A 27,934-nucleotide genomic window follows, 5' to 3' on the forward strand; every position below is an offset into this window, starting at 1 on the left:
AAAAAAAAAAAAAAAAAAAAAAAAATTAGCTGGGTGTGGTGGGATGTGTCTGTAATCCCAGCTACTCAGAGGCTGAGGCACGAGAGAACCGTTTGAACCTGGGAGGCGGAGGTTGCAGTGAGCTGAGATTGCACCACTGCACTCCAGCCTGGGCGACAGAGCGAGACTCTCAAAAAAAAAAAAGTAGAAGACTATTAAATGACATATAGATACAAATATTATATTAAAATGCAGATAATATAACAATAATATGCAGTTCTATACCATTTTCATATTTTAAAACATATTCATTTAGAGATACAAACATTAAAGATTCAATTAATGAAATATACCTAAAGTTTCAGAGGAATCATCGATTGGAACAGTTTTTCCCTTTGTCCGTTTCTTTCCCATGTTGGCACTTTATGGATTACTTACTGACACAAAATAACAATCTAGAAAACAAGATAAAGTTAGCTTGACCAAAAAAAAAAGTATGTCTTATATTTCTCTACGAAACAGTAATATAACTAAGCCACATATATTATGCATGTCTATCACACTGTAATTTACAAAGACCAATCACATATAATCATCTAATTTTCAGCAGGAACTCAAGTAGATAGAATAGTTATCTCCCGTTTTTCATAGCATAGGAAAGTGATTCTTAGCAAGCTTAAGAGGTTTTCAATATATGTTTTTTTTTTTTTGAGACAGAGTCTCGCTCTGTCGCCCAGGCTAGAGTGCAGTGGCGCAATCTCGGCTCACTGCAAGCTCCGCCTCCCAGGTTCACGCCATTCTCCTGCCTCAGCCTCTCCGAGTAGCTGGGACTACAGGCGCCCTTCACCACGCCCGGCTAATTTTTTTGTATTTTTAGTAGAGACGGGGTTTCACCATGGTCTCGATCTCCTGACCTCGTGATCCACCCGCCTCGGCCTCCCAAAGTGCTGGGATTACAAGCGTGAGCCACCGCGCCCGGCGGTTTTCAATATATGTAAAGGTCAGGAGAAAACCTTGGTCATCTTACACAGATCTTGAACAGTCTCAGAACTTGATACTGTTAGGAAGCTGACTCCTCACTAAATACATGTGAAATAATGGTGGCACTTTAATCAGAAAACTGATTTTCTTCCCTTCTAAGCTACCTTTCTTAGCTCTGCAGTCTATGCAAATTAAATTGACAATTTCTCTAATAAAAATTAAAAATAATTCTAACAACCTCCTGAAGGGAGTTAGAAAATTTCCAAAATGGCTTCAAAGCCAAATACAAAAAGTGATACCCTGTTGTGCATTTTCCACACCAGGATTTCCTATGCGTATCAGCTAAATGGAAATTGATTACAACTGCATTCTCAACTATTTACATTACTATATTATTGCCAAAACCACTTTGGAAGGCTATGACAAATCTAGCTGCACATCAAATCTTCACCTTTTTAGTCAACAATTCAAACTTAGAAAACATGAAAGGTGCTAAAAGTACATACAGGTCTACCTAATTATATAGAATTATAGATTTTAGAAATAAATACAAAAAATAGCACCCAAGTTCTTGCCTCCAATCCAACTCACTCTAATCAGTGTGGGAGCTCAGTACTAGATTCATCTCCCAGTTATGCCATTTTTATCATATCACTCTCTTGACTGAAAGCATTTAAGTTTCCCGGACCACACTCCCTAAACTTTGCACTCATAGGCCTTTATAAATTCGGCCCCAATGCTCGGCTAATCCTGACTCTATTACGCCTCAACAACAACAAAAAAACCCACTAAAGTTATAACTATACAGTGCTTTTGATCTTCAAAGCCCTTTCACAAACATTATCACATCGGATTTTCATAGGAACACTTTAAATAGAGGCATTTCACTCAAGGAGAAAAGTCAGGTAAAAAAAATGGTGAAAGATCTCACAAACGATGAGCTAAAAGGCAGATGTTGTCTGGCTGCGGTGGCTCACGCCTGTAATCCCAGCACTTTGGGAGATCGAGGTGGGAGGATGGCTTGAGGCCAGAAGTTCAAGACTAGCCTGGGCAACAAAGCGACACTCTATCTCTACAGAAAAAAAAAAAAAAGGTAAAACGCAGATGTTTGGGTTTCAAGACCACCACTTTTTACCTGCCAATCAAGTCCGTCTGTTTTTTTTTGTTTTTTTTTTTTTTTTTTTTTTTTGAGACGGAGTCTTGCTCTGTCGCCCAGGCTGGAGTGCAGTGGCATGATCTCGGCTCACTGCAACCTCTGCCACCCAGGGTTCAAGTGCTTCTCCTGCCTCAGCCTCCCGAATAGCTGGGATTACAGACGCCCACCACCACGCCCGGCTAATTTTTGTATTTTTAGTAGAGACGGGGTTTCACCATCTTGGCCAGGCTGGTCTGAACTCCTGACCTCGTGATCCACCTGCCTCAGCCTCCCAAAGTGCTGAGATTACAGGCGTGAGCCACTGCACCTGGCCAAGTCCGTCTCTTGTACTCCACTCCAAAACACTTTGTACCCTCCCCGCCTTGATGTCTTTGATTTCTAGCTGTAATGTTCTATCTAAATCTTACCAATCTTGCAAGCTTTCCATTTCAAGGAAGCCTTAGACAATCATTCTATTCTAAATTAACCTCTCCACTGAACTTCCCCAGTATTTATGGTATGCTCTAGTCATCTTGTCCCCTTATCCCATATTCTAGTGAATTTCTTAAATCTTTAATCTGGCTTTATGTTATTTCTCTAAGCAGAATCTAAAGCTCTTAGAAAAATAAACGATTTCAAGTATCGCTTTGGAATTGCCTATAATATCTAGCATAATGTTAGTACATAGCAGGTCCTGAAGAAATACGTCTTGCATTGAAATAGAAAAACAGAATAGTACCTGAGGCATAAAGGATGATTACAAGGTGCAAAGGTAGGTACATAAGGATGAAGCAAACAAGTTCTGGTGAAAAAGAAAAGGGTGAAAAATAAGAAGTCAGAAGTCTGTAGTAGCAAAGACAGACAGCACTAGTAAATTTGGTTTGAGGATTGCAGCAGCTTAGACTCCATAGGAAAACTTGAAAGACGAATTGTTAATTACTGCAGGCAGAGGACATAGAGGGGTCACTCCAGTGCTGCGGAAAGAGCCTCAGTAAAGTTCTGACAACTATAAAGGCAACTAATGAGTCATGAGGAGAGAATATTGTGACTTCCATCAGCTATAAAACATCAATAAACTTAATGCACTTCCCAAGTACTGTCATCGGATGAGCATTAACGTCTTAGTGAAATGACTCTTCGCAGGACTCCATATAAAATCTAAATCAAAGATAGTCTTGCCAGTTCTCATATTATTCCAAGTCTCTTCTCTCTCTGCCCTCCCAGTCTTCCCCTGCCTACTCCGTTCCATTAAAAATGTAAGCGTGTGGAAAACTTTGTCAGCAGGTCTTAACGTGGCTTTCAAGTTTTGCTTATATCAATCCTCTCCTAGGTAATCGGATAAGTGACAGATCCTGCTTTTCCTACCAGCCGTATGAACACGGCTGCAAATCCAGCCCCAACCCATAGGGTAGTCCCTGCCACGCGCCACCCACCCACTTGCTCGGCGCCTGCCACACCTTCCCTCTCCTCCCCTTCTAACTGCTCCGATCCCACGGGGGAACCTCGGGGTCCACGGGGTCGAGCAGGCCGTCGGCAGCGGCATCTCATTGGCCAGCTTCTGGAACTGACAGGACATGCAGCCAATGAGATCGTAGTACCGGAAAGTAGCCGGGTTACGCGCTTAAGGAGAGGGGCCTTCAAGAAGAGAACGAAGTTGGGGCGGAAAACAGGGGCTCTCCCAGCGCAGGAAGCCAGGCGAGCGACGACTGCCAGGCAGTAGGACCAGAACTCACCCACGGCGACAGAGCCCATAACTGCATCCCCTCATGGGCCTTTGGGCTGGGCAGCCAGCTCCGTCTTCCTCCTGGTGACGAATTGAGAGCGACGGAGTCGAAGCCAGAGTGACCCCTGGAAAGCAACAATTTCCGGAATGCGGCATTATGGGAAGTGGCTAGGCCACCACCACCACCCCACCCCCACCTCCCGGGACCATCGGGTCTGACGCTAGTAAATCTGCGCCTGCGTGCGGCTTGCGACGGATGTTCGGGCTTAGGGGTTTGGTTGTCAATGGGTTTTCTGGACTCTGACATAACCATGAAGTTATATAAATGCTTCTGAAGTGTGGGCATCCGGTGGTGGTCTGAGCCTTGGAGTTTCTTAGATGGTTGTTACCTTTCTGGAAGACATGACATTTGGAGGCTAAGGGGGTAACGCTTAAATTTGTTTCCCTAATTCTATCCTGTCGACTTCTAAAACTGAGTACGTAAGTTGTCTTGAATTTACCTTCCTGCACCATGTCAGAATAAAAAACGCAGCGAGTGAATTTTTTTTTTTTTTTTTTTTGAGACGGAATATCCCTCTGTCGCCCAGGCTGGAGTTCAGTCTTCTGCCTCAGCCTCCTGAGTAGCTGGGACTACAGGCGCACGCCACCACGCCCGGCTAATTTTTGTATTTTTGGTGGAGACGGGGTTTCACCAATTGGCCAGGCTGGTCTCGAACTCCTGACCTTTTGATCCGCCCGCCTCGGCCTCGCAAAGTGCTGGGACTACATGCGTGAGCCACCGCGCCCGGCCGCGAGAGTGAATTTTTAAAGCAAAACCCAAAGACGGTGTCAGATAAATTGCGGGGGAGGAGGGGATTTTCAAATACTTACTGTTCATTCTTTGAAAATTTGTAAGTGCGAGCCCTGGCCCCGGCTAACTTTCGTATTTTTTGGTAGAGGCACGATTTCAGCATATTGGCCAGGCTGGTCTTGAACTCCTGGCCTCAAGTGATCCACCTGCCTCGGCCTCCCAAAATGCTGGATTACAGACGTAAGCCACCGGACCCGGCTTAGTTTCATCTTTCTCTGTATTCTGACAACATTATGACATTAAAGTCCAAGAGATATTGGGCTGGTCGTTGTTTGGTCTCAGGTGATTTAGATGAGGCAGGACTGAGCCCCCACGAATGTATTATCTCAAAAAGTTAGTAGCGTCTACTGTGCAAAGTTCGAAGGCCCAAGTCAAATCCTGGGCATATCCACGGATGTGTGGTAGGGCGTAGGCTCCAGCTCTCATGCAAGAAAGAACAGGAGTGGGATGAGATAACTTTTCAAAGCTTTCTTCTCCAAGCTCCAGAAATGCAGGCTTTTTGCCTCCACCCATTTTAAAACAGAGCCTTAGGGTCATTGTACCACGTGCTTCCTGTCTGAAAGCCTCTTCCCCCGATCTTCCGGGGTTTTTATCTTATTGTCATTCTGTTCACACATTTTTAATTTACTTATTTTAGAGACAGGGTCTGGCTTTGTAGCCCAGGCTGAAGTGCAGTCATAGTTCACTGTAACCTTGAATTCCTGTGCTCAAGTGATCCTCATGCCTCAGCCTCCCGTAGCTGGTACTGCAACTGTGTGCCACCTCATCAGCTAACTTTTTTTTTTTTTTTTTTTAAGTCACCATGTCTCTACAAAAGCTTGCTGCCCAGGCTGGTCTCAAACTCCTGACCTCAAGCGATACTGCAGCCTCAGCCTCCCAAAGCACTAGGATTCCAGGTGTGAGTCACCGCATCCAGCCTCTATACATGCCTTAAAAGTCACTTCCTTCCAGTTACAGGGCAATCTAAGTAACAGTCATCTGATCACTTACATCACCTTACTTTACTTCTCTGCCCAGCAATTATCCACTATCTGGTAATTTTCTTTTTTTTTTGAGACAGAGTCTCACTGTGTTGCCCAGGCTGGAGTGCAGTGGTGCAGTTACAGCTCACTGCAGCCTCAACCTCCCAGGCTCAAGCAATTCTCCTACCTCAGCCTCCTGAGTAGCTGGGACTACAGGCCTACAGGCACACGCCCCCACACCTGGCTAATTTTTGTGTTTTTTTTTTGTAGAGATAGGGGTCTCTTTCTGTTGCCCAAGCTGGTCTCAAACCCTGGGCTCAAGTGATCCTCCTTGGTCTCCCAAAGTGCTGGGATTATAGGCATGGGCTATCATACTCAGCCATAATTTTCTTTCTTTTTTTTTTTTTTTTGAGACGCAGTTTTGCTCTTGTTGCCCAGGCTGGAGTGCAATGGCGTGATCTTGGCTCACCGCAACCTCCGCCTCCCGGGTTCAAGCAATTCTCCTGCCTCAGCCTCCCCAGTAGCTAGGATTAAAGGCATGCATCACCATGTCCAGCTAATTTTTGTATTTTTAGTAGAGACGGGGTTTCTTCATGTTGGTCAGGCTGGTCTTGAACCTCAGGTGATCTGCCCGCCTCGGCCTCCTAAAGTGCTGGGATTACAGGCATGAGCCACCGTGCCCGGCCCATAATTTCCTTTTATTTTTACCTTTATGTTTAGCCCTCTTCATACATACACAGAAACGGGCAAATAGAAGCTCTTTGAGAGATGCGACATCTTTGTCTTGTTCATGGCTATAATTGGTACCTGGAAGTGCCTGGAATATAGTAAGTGCTCGATAAATATTTATTGAAAAGAAAGTCATGAGTAATAAAATGCTGTATAAGAACGTTCACAGCAGCTTTATTTATAATAGCCAAAAAACTGAAGACAGGTTTCTATCAAAACAAGAATGAAACTGGTATATTCATATGATGGAATACTACTGAGCAATCAAAAGAAACTGATACACATGATATCAGATGAAAATATTACCCTGAGTGAAAGAACCCTTACACACAAATATCTATTGCATGACTCCAACCATATGAAGTTATAGAACAAGAAAAATAAGTACGGTGGGGGAAAAAATCAGAACAGTTGGTTAACTTTGGGGAGAACGGGGTGGGAACTAAGAAAGGGCATGAAAGAACTTTCTAGGGTGATGGTAACGTTCTATACGTTAATATGGCTTGAGTTCCACAGGCGTGTGCATTTAAAAACTGACGCGTATTTAAGGTGTGCATTTCATTTTTACCTTAAAAAATCCTTAATTTGAACTCCAATGATGTGCATTAGAGGTACTTAGAAGCATACTGTCTGTAGTTTACTTTTAAATGTATGAAAACAGATGGATTGATGAGGTATGTGACAAAGCTGGTAGAATAAAATTCTATACTCTCCAGGTCAGTGTTTTTCAGCCTCAACACTATCAACATTTTGGACCAGCAAATTCGTTGCTGTTCGTTGTAGGAAGTTGAGGAGCATCCCTGTGCTCTGCCTACCCCATGCCAATAGCATCCTTCCAGTTGTGACAACCCAAAATGTCTTCAGACACTGCTAAATAGAGGGGAAATCCATCCTTCCCCTTCTCTTGAGATCTGCTCCACTGTAAAATTCTCTCGACTTTGCTTTACACTTGAATTTTTTCATAATAAATGCTGGAGGAAAAAATAAATTATGACATTGAAAAACGCTCATGAAACACCATGCAGAAGATGTAGTTTATGAAGACCTACAATACATACTGTCATATTTTTGTTTAAAAAAAAAGTGGGAGAGCTAGTAGTGATATTTAGCATTGCTAAATGTCAATGTTTACAAATCTTATCTATGACATTTCTAAAATGAATATTATAAAGTGTATTGCATATAGTTGGATTGGGAAGAGAAACATTTCCAATTATTATCCTGTCAGCATCTCCTTCAAACTACCCTCATTATCAACAGGGATAAATATGCATTCACACGGTTCCTCCCAGCTTGGTTAATGGGCAAGAACCCCTAAGATAGCCAAGGCCACCATGCATCCAGGCTCACATCTCCCTAATCGCCCTCCTCCATGATTCAGGGACAAGGAAGATCACCATCGTGTGGGAAGGTATTAGAAATGTAGAATTTGGGCCGGGCGCGGTGGCTCACGCTTGTAATCCCAGCACTTTGGGAGGCCGAGGCGGGTGGATCACGAGGTCAGGAAATCGAGACCACGGTGAAACCCCGTCTCTACTAAAAAATACAAAAAATTAGCCGGGCGCGGTGGCGGGCGCCTGTAGTCCCAGCCACTCGGAGAGGCTGAGGCAGGAGAATGGCGTGAACCCGGGAGGCGGAGCTTGCAGTGAGCCGAGATTGCGCCACTGCACTCCAGCCTGGGTGACAGAGCGAGGCTCCGTCTCAAAAAAAAAAAAAAAAAAAAAATGTAGAATTTGAAACCCCACCCCTACCTACGGAATCTTGATCTGCATTTCAACAGGATCCCTGAACTATTCCTAGGCACGTTCGAGTTTGAGGAGCATTAACGGACAAATTCTTTGTCCCTGAAAAGTGCCCATTATAGAGGCGGCCGCTGGGAAATGGCAACGGGGTTGGCATGGAGAGCTATTAAGTAGAAAAACTCCGGCCAGGCGCGGTGGCTCAGGCCTGTAATCCCAGCACTTTAGGAGGCCGAGGCCGGCGGATCACCTGAGGTCAGGAGTTCGAGACCAGCCTGGCCAACATAGTGAAACCCCGTTTCTACTAAGAAATACAAAAATTATCTGGGCATGGTGGTGGGCGCCTGTAATCCCAGCTACTGGGGAGGCTGAGGCAAGAGAATCGCTCGAACCCAGGAGGCGGAGGCTGCGGTGAGCCGAGAGCACGCTACTGCACTCCAGCTTGAGGGACAGAGCGAGACTCTGTCTCAAAAAGAAGAAGAAGAAGAAGAAGAAAACTCTGCGACTGAAAAGTACCTAGCAGGGACAACGCATTCCTTGCGTCGTCCCAAGCGCAATTACAAACACCGGCGGACCCGGCTCCGGACAGGCGAGCTCCAGCTTCCGGTCCGCGGCCTTGGGCGCGCATGCGCCGCATTCCTTTTTTTTTTTTTTTTTTTTTTTTGTTTTTTTTTTTTTTGTTTTTTTTGTTTTTTCGGTAGGTCGCCAGCTGAGGCGGTTTGTCAGTTTTGGGTCGCAGTATGCCAGAATTTTTGAGGCTCCCTTCCGATGAAAATTGAGCTGTCGGTGCAGCCATGGAACCCGGGTTACAGCAGTGAGGGGGCCACCGCTCAAGGTGAGTCTCGCCTCAGCTAGCGCCAGTGGTGAGCGCCACGGGGGTTTCCCACGCTGCAGCGCCCAGTGCAACCCACTGGGAACGTGCCCGGCATGGCGGCCCCGGTTCCCCTCACTGCATGCGCCCATCGGTCAGCTCGGACCTTGGCTTTGCTTCCCGGCTTCTGCAGCCGCGCTCGAGCCGGGGACCTCGCCCCGGGGGCAATCAGGGTGCGAGGGAAGCTGCGTGCTGGGCTTTCTTCCTGAGAGCGTCGTGGCTGGGGTCGCGGGGTACCTTGCTCTGTTTTTCAAAACAAATCCACAAGGAAAAGATATTATTCCACTCAGAAATCTCAAGTTTCAGTCTACGTTCTCTTAAATATATTTTATTTTTTAAAAAAATAGTAAAGGCGAGGTCTCCCCATGTTACCCAGGCTGATGTTGAACTCCTGGGCTCAAGCAGTCCCCCTTACTCTGCCTCCCAAAGTGCTGGGATTACAGGCGTGAGCCACTGCGCCCGGCCGTAGTCTATTATCTTACAGCATTCGCTGAAATCTTGAGTCATAAAATTATCTTGAGGGTTTTTTGGAAGGACTGAAATCTCTTAAGCGAAAATAATTTGGCAGATAAATGACCTGTGACACCACTCCCGTAGTTGTCCATTCAAGAGTCCCTCCGTCCCGTTCTTCTTTGCTAATTCCATTTCATCTTCAATACCTCCAATTCAATAGGACCCTCTCCCAACTTTACTCACTCCCTGGGAGACTTTAAACAAATATATAGTTCCAAATAAGTGTTGACTCCCAAGATTATATATCTAGCTGAGTCTCTCGTAGACTTCAAAATTGTGTATCTAACTGCCTGCTAGACATCCCTATTTAACAGGTGTCTTAGTAGGCACTTCATTACTTGTGTCTAAAACCAAGCTTCAGCTCTCCATGACCATCACCGTCTAAATAAATGGCGCATCCATACTTTTCAGTAGCTGAAAGCCTTGGAGTCCTTCTTCCGTGTCTCATGTAATTTATCTGTAAATCCTGTTGCCTTTGTTCTCTGCATGTATCCAGAACCTGAAGCTCACCAACTTGACCACTATAATCCTATCAAAGCCACCATCCTCTCTCCCTAGTTATTGCGGTGTCTATCTGGTCACCCCACTTTTCCTTTCACTTTTCTCCATAGCAGCAAGTGTGGGGATCTTCATAAGTCAAACCTCTCTTGTAGCTCTTACATGTCAGACTTGATAAAATTCAAAATTCCGGCCATGCTTTACTAGTCCCAACATAAACTGCCCCACATTTCCTTACTAAACTCTTCTATTCCCCCTGTCCCCAGCTCACTGTACCCTGGCTAGCTGCTCTAGCATCCTCCTGCCTCAGGGCCTTTGAACATGCCGTTCGCTTTCCCTCGAACACTCTTGGCCAAGAAAAACACATGGCCTCCTTTTTCAGTTTCTTAAAGTCTCTTCCCTACAGTCACCTTGGGAGAAAGGCCTTTCCTGACAACCCTGTGTGCAGTCTCACCCCCTGCTGCCTCATTTGTTTCCCTTATCCTTGTTTTCTTTTTCAGGTTTCTTCATAGCAGTTATTCACTGGGTATAAAAATTCTTTTTTTAAGACAGTCTTGCTCTGTTGCCCTGGCTGGAGTGCAGAGGTATGATCTTAGCTCACTGCAACCTCCACCTCCCCAGTTCAAGCGATTCTCCTGCCTCAGCCTCCCTAGTAGCTGGGACTATAGGCGTGGGCGACCACACCTGGCTAATTTTTGTATTTTTAGTAGAGGCGGGGTTTCATCACGTTGGCCAGGCTGGTCTCAAACTCCTGATCTCAGGTGATCCGCCCACCTCGTCCTCCCAAAGTGCTGGGATTACAGGCGTGACACCGCACCTGGGCTGGGCATATAAATTTGTTTTTGATGTCATGGTGTCCTCCCACCGGTAGAGTTATTTTATTACTTTCGTTCATTGTTATCTTAGTGCCAATGCTTGAACGTAAGTGCTTGAGAAACATTTGTTGAAATGATGACCAATAATAATAATAGTAATAAGGGGCCGGAGACGGTGGCTCATGCCTGTAATCCCAGCACTTTGGGAGCCCAGGGTGGGTGGATCACGAGGGCAGGAGTTTGAGACCAGCCTGGCCAATGTGGTGAAACCCTGTCTCTACTGAAAAACCCAGAAAGCAGAGGTTGTAGTGAGCCGACTCTGCACTCTGGCCTGGGTGACAGAGCTAGACCCTGTCTCAAAAAAAAGGTTTTTTTAATTAATAGTAGCAAGCACGCATATAAAATTTACTCTGTTGCCAGGTACTTTCCACAAATTGTCATCTAATCATCACAGCAACCCTCTCATCCCAGTTATGGAGTTGGGGAGACTAAAGCACAGATAAATTAAGCCACTTGCCTAAGGTCATGCAGTTGGTAAGTGGCAGAGCCAGGAGTTGCACCTTGGCAATCTGGTAATAGAATCAAAACACTGGTAACAGAGCCACTCCAACAAAAAACAAAGTAAACCACTTCCTCTAATAACCACTCAAGGAGTTGTTTTTTATGTTTCTCAACTCCAAAACAGACTAGCAAATACGTATTTGGAATTCCAGTAAACCCAGGGATTTTAAGTATGTGTGAGGATTTTGTTAAAAAAAAAAAAAAGAAGGCCGAGCGCAGTGGCTCATGCCTGTAATCCCAGCACTTTGGGAGGCCAAGGCGGGTGAATCACCTGAGGTCGGGAGTTTGAGACTAGCCCAACTAACATGGTGAAACTCCATCTCTACTAAATACAAAAAATTAGCTGGGTATGGTGGCGCATGCCTGTAATCCTAGCTACTTGGGAGGCTGAGGCAGGAGAATCGCTTGAACCTGGGAGGTGGAGGTTGCAGTGAGCCAAGATCACACCATTTCACTCCAGCCTGGGCAACGAGCGAAACTCCGTCTCAAAAAAATAAATAAATAAAAAATCTGGAAAAAAAAAAAAAAGAAAACATTGTGATTAAAGGAGGGAGGAATATTTGCAGTTCCAACAGTTATTAGAAAAGGAAAACTTCAAATTAAACATGAATAGACATATTAATAAATATATGTTAATATATATAAATATTATCAAGGCTACCCACCATCTTTTATGATGCTTTAAATGCTTATATTTAAACTACTTAAATTCAGGTGACTACATGGCAAAGCAAGGAATCCTGCTCTGTTCTGTGGAGAAAAGGGTTAATGTCATCTGGCCTGGAAAAACACGTTCTGGAGTCAGACAGAATACTGAACACCCCTCTTGGAAATTCACAGTTTAAGACTCTGAGAAGTCACAAATAAGAATTGTGCCCATATAATCTATCACTTAATTAGGATTGCTTTTGTCTAGGATAAATACCTAAACCATTTGGGGCCGGGCATGGTGGCCCACACCTATAATCCCAGCACTTTGGAAGGCCAGGGTAGGTAGATCACCTGAGGTCAGGAGTTTGAGACCAGCCTGGCCAACATGATAAAACCCTTTCTCTACTAAAAATACAAAAAATTAGCTGGGCGTGGTGGCAAATGCCTGTAATCCCAGCTATTCGGGAGGCTGAGGCAGGAGAATCACTTGAACCCAGGAGGCGGAGGTTGCGGTGAGCCACGATTGTGCCATTGTACTCCAGCCTGGGCAACAAGAGCAAAACTCCATCTCAAAAAAAAAAAGGCTAGGTGTGGCGGCTCACGCCTGTAATCCCAGCACTTTGGGAGGCCAACACAGGTGGATCAAAAGGTCAGGAGTTCGAGATTAGCCTGCCCACCATGGTGAAACCCCATCTCTACTAAAAATACAAAAATTAGCTGGGCATAGTGGCATGTGCCTGTAATCCCAGCTACTCAGGAGGCTGAGGCAGGAGAATTGCTTGAACCCGGGAGGTGGGAGGTTGCGATAAGCCAAGATTGTGCCATTGCACTCCAGCCTGGGTGACAAAGCTAGAGAGACTCCTATCTCAAAAAAAAAAAAAAAAAAAAATACACATAATAATCAAACTTCTGAAAACCAAAGACAATGAAAAATTCTTAAAATTAGTGACAAAAATGAACCTTATCTATAAAGGAAAACAATTCAAATGAGAATGATTTCTCATCAGTAACTAGAGAGGCTAGATGAAGAGGCACAGCATTTTTCAAGTGTTGAAAGTAAAAACCTGTTAAGCCACAATACTGTATCCAGTGAAAATATTCTGCAGAAATGAAGGGGAAATCAAGGCATTTTAAGATGAAGGAAATCTAGAAGATTTGTCACCAGCAGACCTATCCTAAAAGAATGGTTAAAATAGGTTCTCTAAACAGAAAAGAAATAATAAAAGAATTATGATTAAAGAAATATAATTTAGACCTATTTTATTTTACTTTATTTTATTTATTTATTTTTTTTTTTAGAAGGAGTCTCGCTCTGTCGCCCAGGCTGGAGTGCAGTGGCACTATCTCAGCTCACTGCAAGCTCCGCCTTCTGGGTTCACGCCATTCTCCTGCCTCGGCCTCCTGAGTAGCTGGGACTACAGGCGCCCGCCACCACGCCCGGCTAATTTTTTGTATTTTTTAGTAGAGATGGGGTTTCACCATGTTAGCCAGGATGGTCTTGATCTCCTGACCTCGTGATCTGCCTGCCTTGGCCTCCCAAAGTGCTGGGATTACAGGCATGAGCCACTGCGCCCGGCCATTTAGACCTATTTTAGGACTGTTAAGACTGAGATGCTCTCTGCTGTGGTTTAATGTGTGCCCCAAAGTTCATGTGTTAGAAGCTTTATCCCAAAGCAATAGAGTTGAGAGGTGGGACCTTTCAGAGGTGATTAAGTGATATGCAGGGATATAACAAAAAATGTAACATTCCTGTCATTAGCATTTCAGAAGGAGAAGAGAAAGAAGGCAGGGTTGAAAAAGTTCCCAAAGAACAGAGCCCTCACTAATGGATTAATGGTGTTACTGCAGGAGTGGGTTAGTTATTGTGGGAGTGGGTTCCTGATAAAAGCATGCATTTGGCCCCTTCATCTCTCTCGCTCTTGCTCTCATTATCTCTTGCCCTCTGCCTTGCGCCATGGGATGACTCAGTAAGAATGCCCTTGCAAAATGCAGGCACCATGCTCTTGGATTTCCCAGCTTCCAGAACAATAAGCCAAATAAATTTCTCTTCATTGTAAACTACCCAGTCTCAGGTAGTCTGTTATAGTAACAGAAAATGAACTAATATAACATCCAATAGAAATATATAGATATAGTTAAATTTACAAATATGGGGCTCAAGAATTTGGAACATCATAAGAATTTGAGAACTGTGGACATTTAATATTCAATAATACTTGGTACCGTGAGACAATAGAGAAGATAAAGATGTCCTCAACCAAACCTTATGGGATGCTAACAGTTTAAAGATCTTGCTTGACAGTAGTATGGTATGGTATATAAATTATACCTCATTAAAGCTGTTAAAACTTTACTGAAGGGAAAATTCTACATTATAAACATATCGTCTTTTTCTGTATTAATCTTTAATTTCAATGCAATTACCATTTTTTCTTGTTTTCAAAACTTAACAAAATTATTCTAATGTTTATATGTGAGAAGAGCCAGGAAATACCAAAAAAGAATTCTAGAAAAGAAGAGCGATGGCTACGAAGAGACAGAGTAGGAGCACTTTACTAACCCATCATGGTGACTTCAAGAGTTGAGTATTAGTTAGCTGGGTATGGTGGTAGCATGACTGTAGTCCCAGATACTTAGGAGGCTGAGGCAGGAGGATTGCTTGAGCCTAGTAGTTCGAGGCTGCAACGAACTATAATCGCACCACTGCACTCCAGCCTGGGTAACAGAGTGAGACTCTGTCTCAAAAAAAAAAAAAAAAAAAAAGAGTATTAGGACATGATGTTATAGACAGATCAATATAACAAAATGGAGAACATAGAAAAAGACTCAAATACATATAGGCCCTTAACATATGTTGAAAGAAACATTTCAAATATATTATAAGATGTACTGGTAAAATGGCTAGCTAACTGGAAAAAAAGATAAGCTGGAAACTTCTGTCACCTTTTAAACTAAAGTATATCCCAGATGGATCAAATATTTAAATGCAGAAATTGAAAATGTATTCCAAGTAGAAAATAGATTTTTTTTTTTTTTTTTTTGAGACGGAGTTTCACTCTTTTTGCCCAGGCTGGAGTGCAATGGCACGATCTCAACTCACTGCAACCTCTGACTCCCAGGTTCCAGTGATTCTGTCTCAGCGTCCCAAGTAGCTGGGATTACAGGTGCCCACAACCTCACCCAGCTAATTTTTGTAAAAAATAGAAGAATTTTAAAATAATCTTGCAGCAGAGAAATCCTTTCTAATCAAGATATTTTAGGCCGGGCACAGTGGCTTACGCATGTAATCCCAGCAGTTTGGGAGGCTGAGGCAGGCAGATCACCTGAGGTGATACAAAAACACAAAAAAATTGGCCAGGCATGGTGGCATGTGCCTGTAATCTCGCCCCTTGGGAGGCTGAGACAAGAGAATTGGTTGGACCCGGGGGACAGAGGTTGCAGTGAGCCAAGATCGCAACACTGCACTCCAGCCTAGGCAACAAGAGCAAAAACTACATCCCAAAATAAATAAGTAAACGAATAATAAAATAAAAATATAAAAATTAGCTGGGGGTGGTGGTGGGTGCCTGTAATCTCAGCTACTTGGGAGGCTGAGGCAGGAGAATTGTCTGAGTCTGGGAGGTGGAGGTTGCAGTGAGCTGAGATCACACCACTGCACTCTATCCTAGGCACAAAGCAAGACTCCATCTCAAAAAAAACAAAAAATAAAATAAAGCTTGAAACCTGTAAAAGAAGAGATTGATAAAAGGAACTATGGTTTAGGTTGTTTGTTTGTTTGTTTGTTTGTTTGAGACAGAGTCTTGCTCTGTCACCCAGGCTGGAGTGCAGTGGCATGATCTTGGCTCACTACAACCTCCACCTCCTGGGCTCAGGTAGTCCTCCCACCTGAGCCTCTCAAGTAGCTGGGACTTCAGGCACTCACCAACACACCCGGGTAATTTTGTTGTATTTTTTAGTAGAGACAGGGTTTCGTTATGTTGCCCAGGCTGGTCTCGAACTCCTGGACTCAAGCTATCCACCCTCCTCGGCCTCCCAAAGTGCTGGGATTACAGGTGTGAGCCACCATGCTAGGCCAAAAGGAACTAAGTATTAAGAATTTTCTTTTAAAGAAAAGAAGCAAGGGACTGAATACAATTGTAACCTTCTGTTCTGTATGGCAACTTTCTGGAAAGCAACTTGGCAATATCTTATCAAAATTAAAAATGTACATGTTGATACAACAATCCACCTCTGTAAGTTTATTATTGAATACACAGTATTCAGTTTACCATACTATATATATAAAAAGAACTTGCATTATAGGATTGTTCATATTAGTAAAAATGTGGAAACAACCCAAGTGTCCATCAATAGATAAGGAATTAAATAAGTTATGGCATATCTACATGATTCAGCATAACAGCCAACAGTTACAAAGAATGACGTGGATCACTATGTGTTGACAGTGAATAGATCTACAAAATATATTTGGTGGGAAGGGAGATAGGAAGTAGGAAAAAGTGTATATTACCCCCTTTGGATACGTTTTAAATATGTATACTGTATATATCTCACATTGTACATATTTATACATTATACCAGCATTTTTCACATATATATATGTAAAATGCTCAAAATGCGTTAATGTTAACAGGGGTGACTTAAGCTACAGGACAATTAACATTTATTTTCTCTTTATGTTCCTCTGCTTCTTAAAAACTAATAAATAGGCCAGGCACAGTGGCTCATGCCTGTAATCCCAGCACTTTGGGAGGCCGAGGCAGGCGGATCATGAGGTCAGGAGATTGAGACCATCCTGGCTAACACGGTGAAACTCCATCTCAACTAAAAATCCAAAAAGATAGCCAGGTGTGGTGGTGGGCGCATGTAGTCCCAGCCACTCGGGAGGCTGAGGCAGGAGAATGGCGTGAACATGCGGAGGTGGAGCTTGCAGTGAGCCGAGATTGCGCCACTGCACTCCAGCCTGGGTGACAGAGTGAGACTCCATCTCAAAAAAAAAAAGCTAACAAATGCCACGCACAGTGGCTCATACCTGTAATGCTAGCACTTTGGGAGGCCAAGGCGGAAGGATTGCTTGAGCCCAGTAGGTCAAGATCAGTCTGGACAACATAGCAAGACCTTGTTTCTACAAATAAAAAATGAAGCTGGGCGTGGCAGTGCATACCTGTGGTCCTAGCTATTCAGAAGTCTGAGGCGGGAGGATTGCTTGGGCGTGGGAGGTTGAGGTTGCAGTGAGCGGGGATCATGCCACTGCATTAGTTTCAAAAAAAACTAATAAACATTAATATTTACTTACAAAGAAGAAATTGACCATCCACAGAACCAAACTCTGACTTATTTTGTTCATTCTAGGTTTCCAGTGTAACCAGTCGTATCCTCTCTTCTGGCTACATTATTGATACAGCTTTTTGACTACATAATTGGTTTAGTTTGATGAAATTGCCCATTATGGTAGCTCAAAATGTCCACTCAACTATCTAGACACAGAAGAATGTGGTGTCTACTTACTATAAAGAGTTTTTTTGTGTTTGTTTTTTTATAGATGGTCTCAGTATGTTGCCCAGGCTGGTCTTAGCATAGGACTTAGCATATTATATCTGAAAGTAGAGTAATGGGGAAGAGACTAATTAAATTGTATAATTTATGAATAAATCGAATATAATTTTAGTAAGTACCCTTGTTGATGTATTCATTTCTTCTAAGATTGCATATGTAAATTGTCTCTCTTATCTTTACCTCCTTAGAAACTTACACATGTCCAAAAATGATTGAGATAGAGCAGGCAGAGGCCCAGCTTGCTGAGTTAGACCTGCTAGCCAGTATGTTCCCTGGTGAGAATGAGCTCATAGTGAATGACCAGCTGGCTGTAGCAGAACTGAAAGATTGTATTGAAAAGAAGACAATGGAGGGGCGATCTTCAAAAGTCTACTTTACTATCAACATGAACGTGGATGTATCTGAGGAAGCACTGGTAATTCAGCTTTGCTTTTAGAGGGATTGAAACATGTTGAGACTTAAAACATTGGTTAGTGCACTTTTTCTTCTTCTCTTTAATCAGGGGATGTTTTCTCTGGCCTGTATTCTTCCCTTTAAATACCCGGCAGTTCTGCCTGAAATTACTGTCAGGTACGTTACAGAAGCTCTGGCCAACTTTAGAGGTCAAAATTAATCTGAGAATAAAAGCAATTCTCGAATTTGTTTTCTGTTCCAAGACAATATTTTTCTTGTGTCTTTTCTATTAGATCAGTATTATTGAGTAGATCCCAGCAGACTCAGCTGAACACAGATCTGACTGCATTCCTGCAAAAACATTGTCATGGAGATGTTTGTGTACTGAATGCCACAGAGTGGGTTAGAGAGCACGCCTCTGGCTATGTCAGCAGAGACACTCCATCTTCACCCACCACAGGAAGCACAGTCCAGTCAGCTGACCTCATCTTCACGAGACTCTGGATCTACAGCCATCATATCTATAACAAATGCAAAAGAAAAAATATTCTAGAGTGGGCAAAGGAGCTTTCCCTGTCTGGGTTTAGCATGCCTGGAAAACCTGGTGTTGTTTGTGTGGAAGGCCCACAAAGTGCCTGTGAAGAATTCTGGTCAAGGTTTGCTTTTACATGTGTATGTGAAGTCATGTCAATAATGTTAATACTAAACAAGATACAGTCATGTGCTGCCTAGTGACGTTTTGGGCAACAGTGGACCACACATAAAACAGTGGTGCCATAAGATTATAATGGAGCACATATAGAAACCTGATATATGGCACTTGATCTTCCCACTATTGAATATCAGAGTGATATTCAGTAATGGTGCTCGGACATTTGGTTTTCTATATGAAAAAATATAAATGCAAAAAAAGTACCATCTAGGTTTGTGTAAGTACACTCTATCGTGGTGGTACAACAACAAAATAGCCTAAAGATACATTTGTCAGAATGTATCCCCATCGTTAAGCAACACATGACGATTAGAGATGTGGAGATAAGTATGTCCTGGGGATTGTGTCTTTATGGGGATTCAATCTCAAGTTGATGGATATGGCAGAAATCACATGTAGTCAGCATTTTCCCCCTCACCTGACAAGTGCATGTAGGAGACATTCTGTAAATATACACTGAATGAACTGAGCCCCTGCCCAAGACACTATGACCCCATCCACTTCCATGGATCTGATCCTTACCTCATTTTAGTGATGCTGCAAACTGTATACCCTATGAAGTAAGGCACTTTCTAGAAGCATTAGAATTGCCACTAGTCTTCTCATTTCTCTACTGATATACTAAATGAATTTCTGAGAAGGTCCATTAGTAGTTTGGGATTCAGTAATTCCTACATTTCTAAACTACTGATACAAGGCCATAGTAAGGGCAACAAATGAGTTTAGGGATGGGATTATGACCAGAATCATATTTGATTAAAATAAATCCCTGTGAGATAAAAGTAGACTTCTTGGACAGGGTGTGATGACTCACACCTGTAATCCCAGCACTTTGGGAGGCTGAGGCAGGAGTATCACTTGCAGCCAGGAGTTTGAAACCAGCATGAGCAACATAGCAAGACCTGCCTCTACTAAATCAATAAATAAAAGTTATAAAAATGTTAAAAAGTAGACTACTTCTAGAAAAAGGCATTGATAAATCTGTTTTACAACGTCTGTTTTAAATGCTCTAGAATATAGATTTTGAAAATGTTTACTTTGGAAATTTCTTTTCAGACTCAGAAAATTAAACTGGAAGAGAATTTTAATTCGCCATCGAGAAGACATTCCTTTTGATGGTACAAATGATGAAATGGAAAGACAAAGGAAATTTCCCATTTTTGAAGAAAAAGTGTTCAGTGTTAATGGAGCCAGGGGAAACCACATGGACTTTGGTCAGCTCTATCAGTTCTTAAATACCAAAGGATGTGGGGATGTTTTCCAGATGTTCTTTGGTGTAGAAGGACGACAGCAAGAGTAGTTGAAACTATCTTGCCACTGTTAGCCTTTTGATTTTTTTCCCACTTTTTCTTGAAAGATTAAGTAATTTTATTTTAGTTCCATTCTAGAATGTTGGGGAGTGGGGGACAAGAAAAAATAGTATAGCTGAAATGCATCTGTTAAAAATGTCATGACTGAAAGCAGAACTGAGTTTCAAATTACAACCTTAAAATTGTTATTAGATATTTCTTCACATATCAGCTGCCCATTTTGAAAAAGAAATTATCCACAAAGGAATGTTGGTGCTCCAATTTGCCAGCCATTTCCAACCCCCTTCTCCCTTACCTGCCTTCACTAAAGAACCCAGAAAAGCTAATTGCTCCCCTTTCAGCCTGTGTTGCAACTAACAACTCTCAGTGGCCTCAGGACACAGCTTTGGCCTTGGGAATTCTGGGAAAACTTTTACTTCCTGATTAAAGATACATATGCAGCTAGGCCACCTGCTCCCCCTCTTACTGCCATAAACACCAAAGTGATGACTGGAGCTGAAGGAGTTATTTGAACCATGACAGAAAGAAGGGCCAAGAGAACCACAAAGATGCCAGTTGCCACATTGTTGAGCTGCTGACCCAACACCAGCCATTGCCTATCTCTAAATGTCTTATGAAATAAAACCAGTTTTGTTTAATTTCTAGGCTTTTTTTTTTTTTTTAATAGACAGAGTCTTGCTCTGTCGCCCAGGCTAGAGTGCAATGGTACGATCTCCGCTCACTGCAACCTCCGCCTCCCAAGTTCAAGCAATTCTCCTGCCTCAGCCTCCCAAGTAGCTGAGATTACAGGCGCCTGCCACCATGCCTGGCTAAGTTTTGTGTTTTTAGTAGAGACAGGGTTTCACCATGTTGGCCAGGCTGGTCTTGAACTCCTGACCTCAGGTGATCCTCCCACCTCGGCTTCCAAATGTGCTGGCCTTACAGGCATGAGCCACTGCGCCTGGCCAATTTCTAGGCTTTTTACTAGCAGTTGAAAGCTAGTTTGTCAAATGGAGTTTTTCAGAGCTTTAGTTTTGCATTTACCCCAGCCTTTTGATACACAAATAGGTGAAGTTTTTCTGAAGTGGAGTTTGCCGTTCGTCTCTTTTTGTATACTCATGCTCTGCCCCTGCTCCTGGGCTTGCCTCAGACAAGGCTGAGGCATGAGTAGGGCTTAAACTTTTTTAACAAGCCTCAAAAATTCATCAAATTAGTAATTTAGAAAATTTGTTTGGCAAATTGTATCCTGACATTTTTTGTTCTGGAAATGGCTTTCTGTACATTTATTTTTGCCAAATTGACCTAACATTAAATCAACACACCACCCAGTTTTTGAGGACCTCCATAAATCAGTTCCAAAAGCATTTATTATTTACTAATTTGCTAGCATGCAGGTTGATATCAGGTGTTGGTTATTTCTTGACCAGTCAGACTTGGTTGAGGAATGGAGTTGGGGTGAGAGACAATGCATTAAGTTAGTAAAAAGTTGTAGGAAAACTATGCTCATCACGAAATGAATCAGTAAGTAAAAGATAGCATATATTATGTAATACAATGTAGAAATCTGAAGGAATAAAATGGAAGAAGGCAATGTGGATAGATCTTAAATATAAAGGTGGTTAAACAAATGAGAATCAGAGTGGTATTTAAAGCACAGTGCTTGTATTGGACCTAAATCTTATGTACCTCCCCAGATTTCCTCCCTGCTGCCCTGTCCTATCGCCCTGTCAGTTGCCTTGGAAATCCCAGTTCCTCTGCTGCCACCAGACAGCCAGATGGACCAGTTGTGTGTCTAGTTTCTGATTCCTTCAGCGACTAACAGATTTTTATGAAATACCCTACAGAGAATGGAATCTGACATCCCTACCACCAAAGGGGGCAGATGATGCATATATTACTTTAAGCAGCTAAAGTGGCAGCTAAACTGCTAGAACTTTTTCAGTCTCTGTACATTATGTTAAAAACCAGATTGCTGTGTATAATATGCAGATCTCAAATGTCACATAAACACATAGAATGCGACAGAGTAGTTTTATAAGTTTTCTTTCCTGGGACATCTGTCAAATTTAGACGTTTATGATTAAGTCATACTAAGCCAGGCAAGTACAGATTTTCCAATCTTGTGATGACCAAGTTCCTTTGAGAATGGATAAATGTAGTTAAATGTTAGAAATGCTAGAGTATAAGCAATATAGCTTTCTTAGGTTTCTTTTTTTTTTTCTGGAGACAGAATCTGGATCTGTCACCCAGGCTGGAGTGCAGTAGCACAATCTTGGCGTACTGCAACCTCCGCCGCCTGGGGTTCAAGCGATTCTCCCACCTCATTCTCCCGAGTAGCTGAGATTACAGATGCGTGCTACCACGCTCGCTGTTTTTTGTATTTTTAGTAGAGACGGGGATTCACTATGTTGGCCAGGCTGATCTTGAACTCTTGACCTCAGATGATCCACCTGCCTCAGCCTCTCAAAGTGCTGGAATTACAGGCATGAGCCACCGCGCCCCGCCCAGTTTCTACCAATGATTATATACTTGATATATAAACATCCTTAAATATAAAATGTTCCGTATGATTGCACATAAAAAATTTGTTCAGCAATGACAATTTGTCAACATTAATGTAATAAATAGTTTGAACTGGAATCACCTATTAAAAAATGATAAATCCTGAAAAACCGTTTCAAGTCAAATTATGTTTAAAAGTTATATTTTCTAAAGAAAACAAGTATAGGCAGGGAATATTGGCCACATGCCTTTTTTTTTTTTTTTTTAAGACGAAGTCTCGCTCCGTAGCCCAGGCTGGAGTGCGAGTGCGGTGGCGTGATCTCGGCTCACCGCAACCTCTGTCTCCCAGGTTCAAGCAATTCTTAGCCTCCCGAGTAGCTGGGATTACAGGCGCGCGCCACTGCACCCGGCTAATTTTTTGTATTTTTAGTAGAGACGTAGGTTTCACCATGTTAGCTAGGCTGGTCTTGAACTCCCGACCTCAGGTAATCCGCCCGCCTTGGCCTCCCAAAGTGCTATTTATTTTATTATTATTGTTAAGAAAGATGCGTATCAGGGAAACTAAAAAATAACAGACTATTGGTGAAATTCCATAAAAGCCGCAATGCGGCCAAGGTTTAAAGGTATTTAAGGGCCGGGCGCGGTGGCTCACGCTTGTAATCCCAGCACTTTGGGAGGCCGAGGCGGACGGATCACGAGGTCAGGAGATCGAGACCACGGTGAAACCCCGTCTCTACTAAAAATACAAAAAAATTAGCCGGGCGTGGTGGCGGGCGCCTGTAGTCCCAGCTACTCGGAGAGGCTGAGGCAGGAGAATGGCGTGAACCCGGGAGGCGGAGCTTGCAGCCACTGCACTCCAGCCTGGGCAACAGAGCGAGACTCCGTCTCAAAAAAAAAAGGTATTTAAGGGCAGACGCAGAAATTACGTTGCCGCCCCACCACCCCAGCGATTATTAGAACTATTTGAGAAAACTGAGTCCGTAAAAATTCAGCAAAGGGGCACCACGAGCCTTCCACTTAAACACAATCTGCCAATCTGAAGCCATCAGATCGGGGAAGGAATGTAGGTCGTAATGTCCTTTGCCATCCCTGCGAGGGACAGGGCTGGGCGAGGGAAGATTCCAGATCAGCGTGGAAGTGTCTCCTGGCTGCCTACAGACACCCGGGTATCGCAAGGCTCCCAGGCGCTCTGGGGCTGTCATTGGCAGCTGGGCTTTCTCTTGTAACCCCGGCAGCTCCCGAGCACTCGCAGGCCCCACACGCAGCCTAAGAGCGCGGAGTGAAGCTCGCCATGCTTCGCGCGTGCGCCTTCCTGGGTCGGTGTGACCCGGAAGCACTAGCTCGTGGGTTGCCGGGATGCTGTGAGCACGGGGAATTACGGGAGGGTCGGGTCGTTGCAGCTGCGAGCGCTGCGTTTCAGGTCTCGGCAGTAGCTTTCGACCCGGGCTTGAGTCCTAAGCTGCGGACTCGCCTCCCGAGTGGGCATCTCGCAGGCCAGCCACATGCTGCTTTGGGGCGGAGTTGGACTTTTTGTTTATTTTTTGTTGTTGTTGACGCTTATTATCTTTTGGAAAAATAGGCATCGATCCCCATTCTCGGGACTTCGCAGATGTTGCTGCAACTGGGGAATTAGAGAATGGTGCACCCTGGGACCTGGGTGGTGCCTTCGAAGTCCAGGGTGTTCCTCGATTTTAACCAGGGAATTACCGAAATCGAGGGTTTTTTCCCCACTGGGGCATTTGGCTTTTCAGATTTTGTAAACCTGCTTTCCCTTGTTCCTCCCACCAACAAATTATATATATTATTTATATGTTATATATAACGTATTACATATATGTATTATATATATGATTACACATAATATGTATCATTATAGGAAGAGTAGAAATAACTGGATTTTAAAGTCACTCACAATCCCGTGTCCAAAAAGACAATATTAAATTTTGGTTTTACATTTTATTTTCTAGTATCTTATTTTTGCATGTGTGTATATGCGGAGTTTTCTTTTTAAAAAAAATCAAATTAGGCCAGGTACGGTGGCTCACGCCTGTAATCCCACCACTTTGGGAGGCCGTGGGTGGATCACCTGAGGTCAGAAGTTCGAGACCAGCCTGGCCAACATGGTGAAACCCTGTCTCTACTAAAAATACAAAAAATTGGCCAGGTGTGGTGGCGGGCGCCTGTAATCCCAGCTCCTCAGGAGGCTGAGGCAGGAGAATCACTTGAACCCGGAAGGCAGAGGTTGCAGTGAGCCGAGATCACGCCACTGCACTCTAACCTGGGTGACAGAGCGAGACTCCTCAAAAAAGAAAAGAAAAGAAAAGGTGCAGCAATGACTAGCCTCGTGCATTCATTTTCTTCCCCCATCTTTAACACTTATTTTTTTAACAGAATTATGGAGCGACTATAGTTGAAGATGGAAGGAAGTTTCATGGGAAGGGATGATATTCAACATAATTAACAACCAATATGACCTGATCACCATCCATTGGAATAGCCACATGTCTAGGGCTGGAACGGGGTTTTAGAAGCCTGGTAAATCAGCAATTAACACTTTAGCCAGGAATCAGGGGGAGGTCAGAAACGTCCTAGGGAAACGGCAAAGGCAATGAAAGAACATTTCAGAGGGTATCAGAGAATTTTTACTATTTTAACAACCATTTAGTTAAACAGTGTATAATAATCATCAGCCCAATTTATATGTCTGCTATTGGAAAGATAAGGATTATAATCTGATTATCTTGTCCTGTGAAATTGGAGGAAAACTCATCTGTTGAAGTCAAGGAGGAAGGTAGAATGGTCAGAGTTTCGAAGAAGTGTTCAAATAATTGATTGCTGGGAGTCCTAGAACATTACAGAAGTATGGTACATTTGTTGGGCTGTAATGAAGACACAACTAAAGCATGGGATAATTAATTCTTAGTGGTCTAAAGCTTCTGTTGACTAAACTGTTTGTTTTCAGGTAGTGTTCAATTTTTCTATGGAAAAAAAAAGCTGAAAACAAATAATTGGCTTTGTGTAGTGTTTGGTTTCTCCAGATGAATAGGCTGAAGGAGCAGATGTACGAGAGACTTTGTAGTATTGGCAAGAGAGTGATTGACACAAAAGATCATGAACTCTAAAGTGAACAATGAAGGGAGTAAAGAGAAAACAGTCCTTAGAGTTAGGGAGAAAATATAAGGGCCAATGCAAGGTTAAGATTTCCTTGAAGAATGTCTAGGTGGAAACAGTTAAACAAGGAATCTGGCAAGAGAGATTGTGACCTGAGAGTGGGGTGAAATTGGGAAAATTTAAGTATTAATATCAGGATGTGACTGTGGTGTGGTAGATGAAGTGGAATGGAGGAAAAGGATATGAGAGATGAAGATTTTATATAACTGAGAGGCCAAGCAGTGGACAGATATGCCACATGAACCTAATTAGGACTTTAAAAAGACCATCCAGGATGATGTTTGGAATGAGGGTGGAGAGCCAAGTGCTAAGTCTTTAGAGACTAAAAGGGAGTGACCAGGAGGCTGGTAAGAAGACAGATGTCAGAAGGTGTATTCTGTTGACAGCAGCCCGAAAAGAATGATTTATTGTTTTAAGGAAAGTGGAAGCAAAGAGGATCCTATTCTTATCTGCAGACCCCTGAGGTAGGTAGGATTTTAGACAATAAACAGCACTCATGAGAGGCTGCTGTGGAAGCACTGTCATTAGCCAAACTGTGAACACGTGTTGAGGGTGACTATTGGCTAATCACGGAAGCTGCAATTCCAAAGAATATGTGGGAAGAAAGGGCTTTGTAGGGCACATAGGAGTAGGGGTTAGACCAGCAAGAAAGGACACAGTTTTTTGTTTGTTTGTTTGTTTTTTGAGATGGAGTCTCACTCTGTCTCCCAGCCTGGAGTGCAGTGGCACAGTCTCGGCTCACTGCAAGCTCCGCCTCCCGGGTTCACGCCATTCTCCTGCCTCAGCCTCCCAAGTAGCTGGGACTACAGGCGTCCACCACCACGCCCAGCTAATTTTTTGTATTTTTAGTAGAGACGGGGTTTCACCGTGTTAGCCAGGATGGTCTCGATCTCCTGACCTCGTGATCCGCCTGCCTCGGCCTCCCAAAGTGCTGGGATTACAGGTGTGAGCCACCATGGAAAGGACAGAGTTTTATGTAGTAGGGAAATATATATACATGTATCTGTATCTCCTTCTGCCTTCTTGACTTCCTGGGTCCAGACTTAGTATTACAGTTTCCTTCTAGATTCCGGAAATCTGTTTTTCATCAGTTTTAATTTTAGTTGTGTTGTTTTTGTCTTCTTCAATGTTTTCATCAATTTTTTTTTCTGTCTGTGAGTTCGAGAGGGGCTGCTAGCAAATACTATTTTGAACTGGAAATTCACCTATATATTCTTGTAGTACTATTATGGTTGTTTTCTTTTCTTTTAAATCCCTCTGATATAGTTTGGACGTTTGTCCCCATCCAAATCTCATGTTGAATTGTGATGAGTTACAGCTGGTATATACTGAAATTATTCTTTTTTTTTTTTTAAATTATTCTTATTGTACATTTATTTTGTAATGTTAGTAAACCATTATATCTTATTTTCTCAATTGACTCTCTAGAGATCTCAGTTGACAAATGCTCTCCTGGCATATATTACCTATGTAGTGTTGCTGCTATTTAAATAAGAAGTTTGCTTAAAAAAATTTAAAAATACTTTTTTCCTTCTTTCCAGTGTTCAAGATATCAAAGCGAGGACATGGTAGGTCCTCTGGTGTGAAATTCCAGATTTCCCTGGGTCTTCCAGTAGGAGCTGTGATCAACTGTGCTGACAACACAGGAGCCAAAAACCTGTATATCATTTCCATGAAGGGGATCAAGGGACAGCTGAACAGACTTTCTGCTGCTGGTGTGGGTGACATGGTGATGGCCACAGTCAAGAAGGGCAAACCAGAGCTCAGAAAAATGGTACATCCAGCAGTGGTCATTCGACAACCAAAGTCATACTGGAGAAAAGATGGTGTGTTTCTTTATTTTGAAGATAATGCAGGGGTCATAGTGAATAATAAAGGCAAAATGAAAGGTTCTGCCATTATAGGACCAGTAGCAAAGGAGTATGCAGACTTGTGGCCCTGGATTGTGTCCAACGCTCGCAGCATTGCATGATTCTCCAGTAGATTAAAAAAAAAGAAAAAGAAAAACTTTAAACCCATTAAAAAGTATTTGTGTCCCCCCCCAAAAAATACATCTTAATAACAGTTGAAGGTAAAGTACCACCAAGTTTAATAAAGATTAATTAATGCTGAGTTTTTTTCTTTGTTTGTTTGGTTTTTTTTGAGACGGAGTCTCGCTCTGTTGCCCAGGCTAGAGTGCAGTGGCGCGATCTTGGCTCACTGCAAGCTCTGCCTCCTGGGTTCACGCCATTCTCCTACCTCAGCCTCCCAAGTAGCTGGGACTATAGGCACCTGCTACCACGTCCGGCTAATTTTTTGTATTTT

General features: G+C 43.1%; 2 protein-coding genes across 9 annotated transcripts in view; one reads left to right on the forward strand and one right to left on the reverse strand.

Moving 5' to 3' along the window:
- Positions 1-3,961, reverse strand: part of USP16 (ubiquitin specific peptidase 16) — a 30,462-nt gene extending 26,501 nt beyond the window's left edge. For 2 of the 6 annotated variants that reach the window (XM_032175030.2, XM_032175027.2), the window contains exons 1-2: positions 3,829-3,950; positions 333-434 (exon numbers count right to left, since the gene is read on the reverse strand). In XM_032175030.2, the coding sequence (XP_032030921.1) occupies positions 333-393 (61 nt within the window). In that variant the 5' untranslated portion in view covers positions 394-434; positions 3,829-3,950. Of the gene's footprint in view, positions 1-332; positions 435-1,891; positions 2,033-2,834; positions 2,898-3,828 lie in introns of all 6 variants that reach the window. The other 4 variants (XM_058427216.1, XM_058427215.1, XM_058427214.1 and 1 more) reach the window with 3 other exon arrangements.
- A 47-nt stretch (positions 3,962-4,008) lies between these two features.
- On the forward strand, positions 4,009-27,705 carry RWDD2B (RWD domain containing 2B). 3 transcript variants are annotated; one of them, XM_032175032.2, is made up of 7 exons: positions 4,009-4,294; positions 8,800-8,933; positions 17,752-17,978; positions 18,066-18,133; positions 18,250-18,612; positions 19,725-19,882; positions 27,172-27,705. In XM_032175032.2, the coding sequence occupies exons 2-7, from the start codon at positions 8,867-8,869 to the stop codon at positions 27,600-27,602; spliced, it is 1,314 nt and encodes a 437-aa protein (XP_032030923.1). In that variant the 5' UTR covers positions 4,009-4,294; positions 8,800-8,866; the 3' UTR covers positions 27,603-27,705. The 3 variants fall into 3 exon arrangements, with proteins under 3 accessions (XP_032030923.1, XP_058283201.1, XP_058283202.1); XM_058427218.1 differs by having other exon boundaries at positions 4,009-4,242; XM_058427219.1 differs by lacking the exon at positions 4,009-4,294 and adding an exon at positions 8,335-8,353.
- Positions 27,706-27,934: the final 229 nt, after the last annotated feature.

Source organism: Hylobates moloch, unplaced genomic scaffold (assembly GCF_009828535.3).
Source record: "Hylobates moloch isolate HMO894 unplaced genomic scaffold, HMol_V3 SCAFFOLD_14, whole genome shotgun sequence".
Lineage (NCBI taxonomy): Eukaryota > Metazoa > Chordata > Mammalia > Primates > Hylobatidae > Hylobates > Hylobates moloch.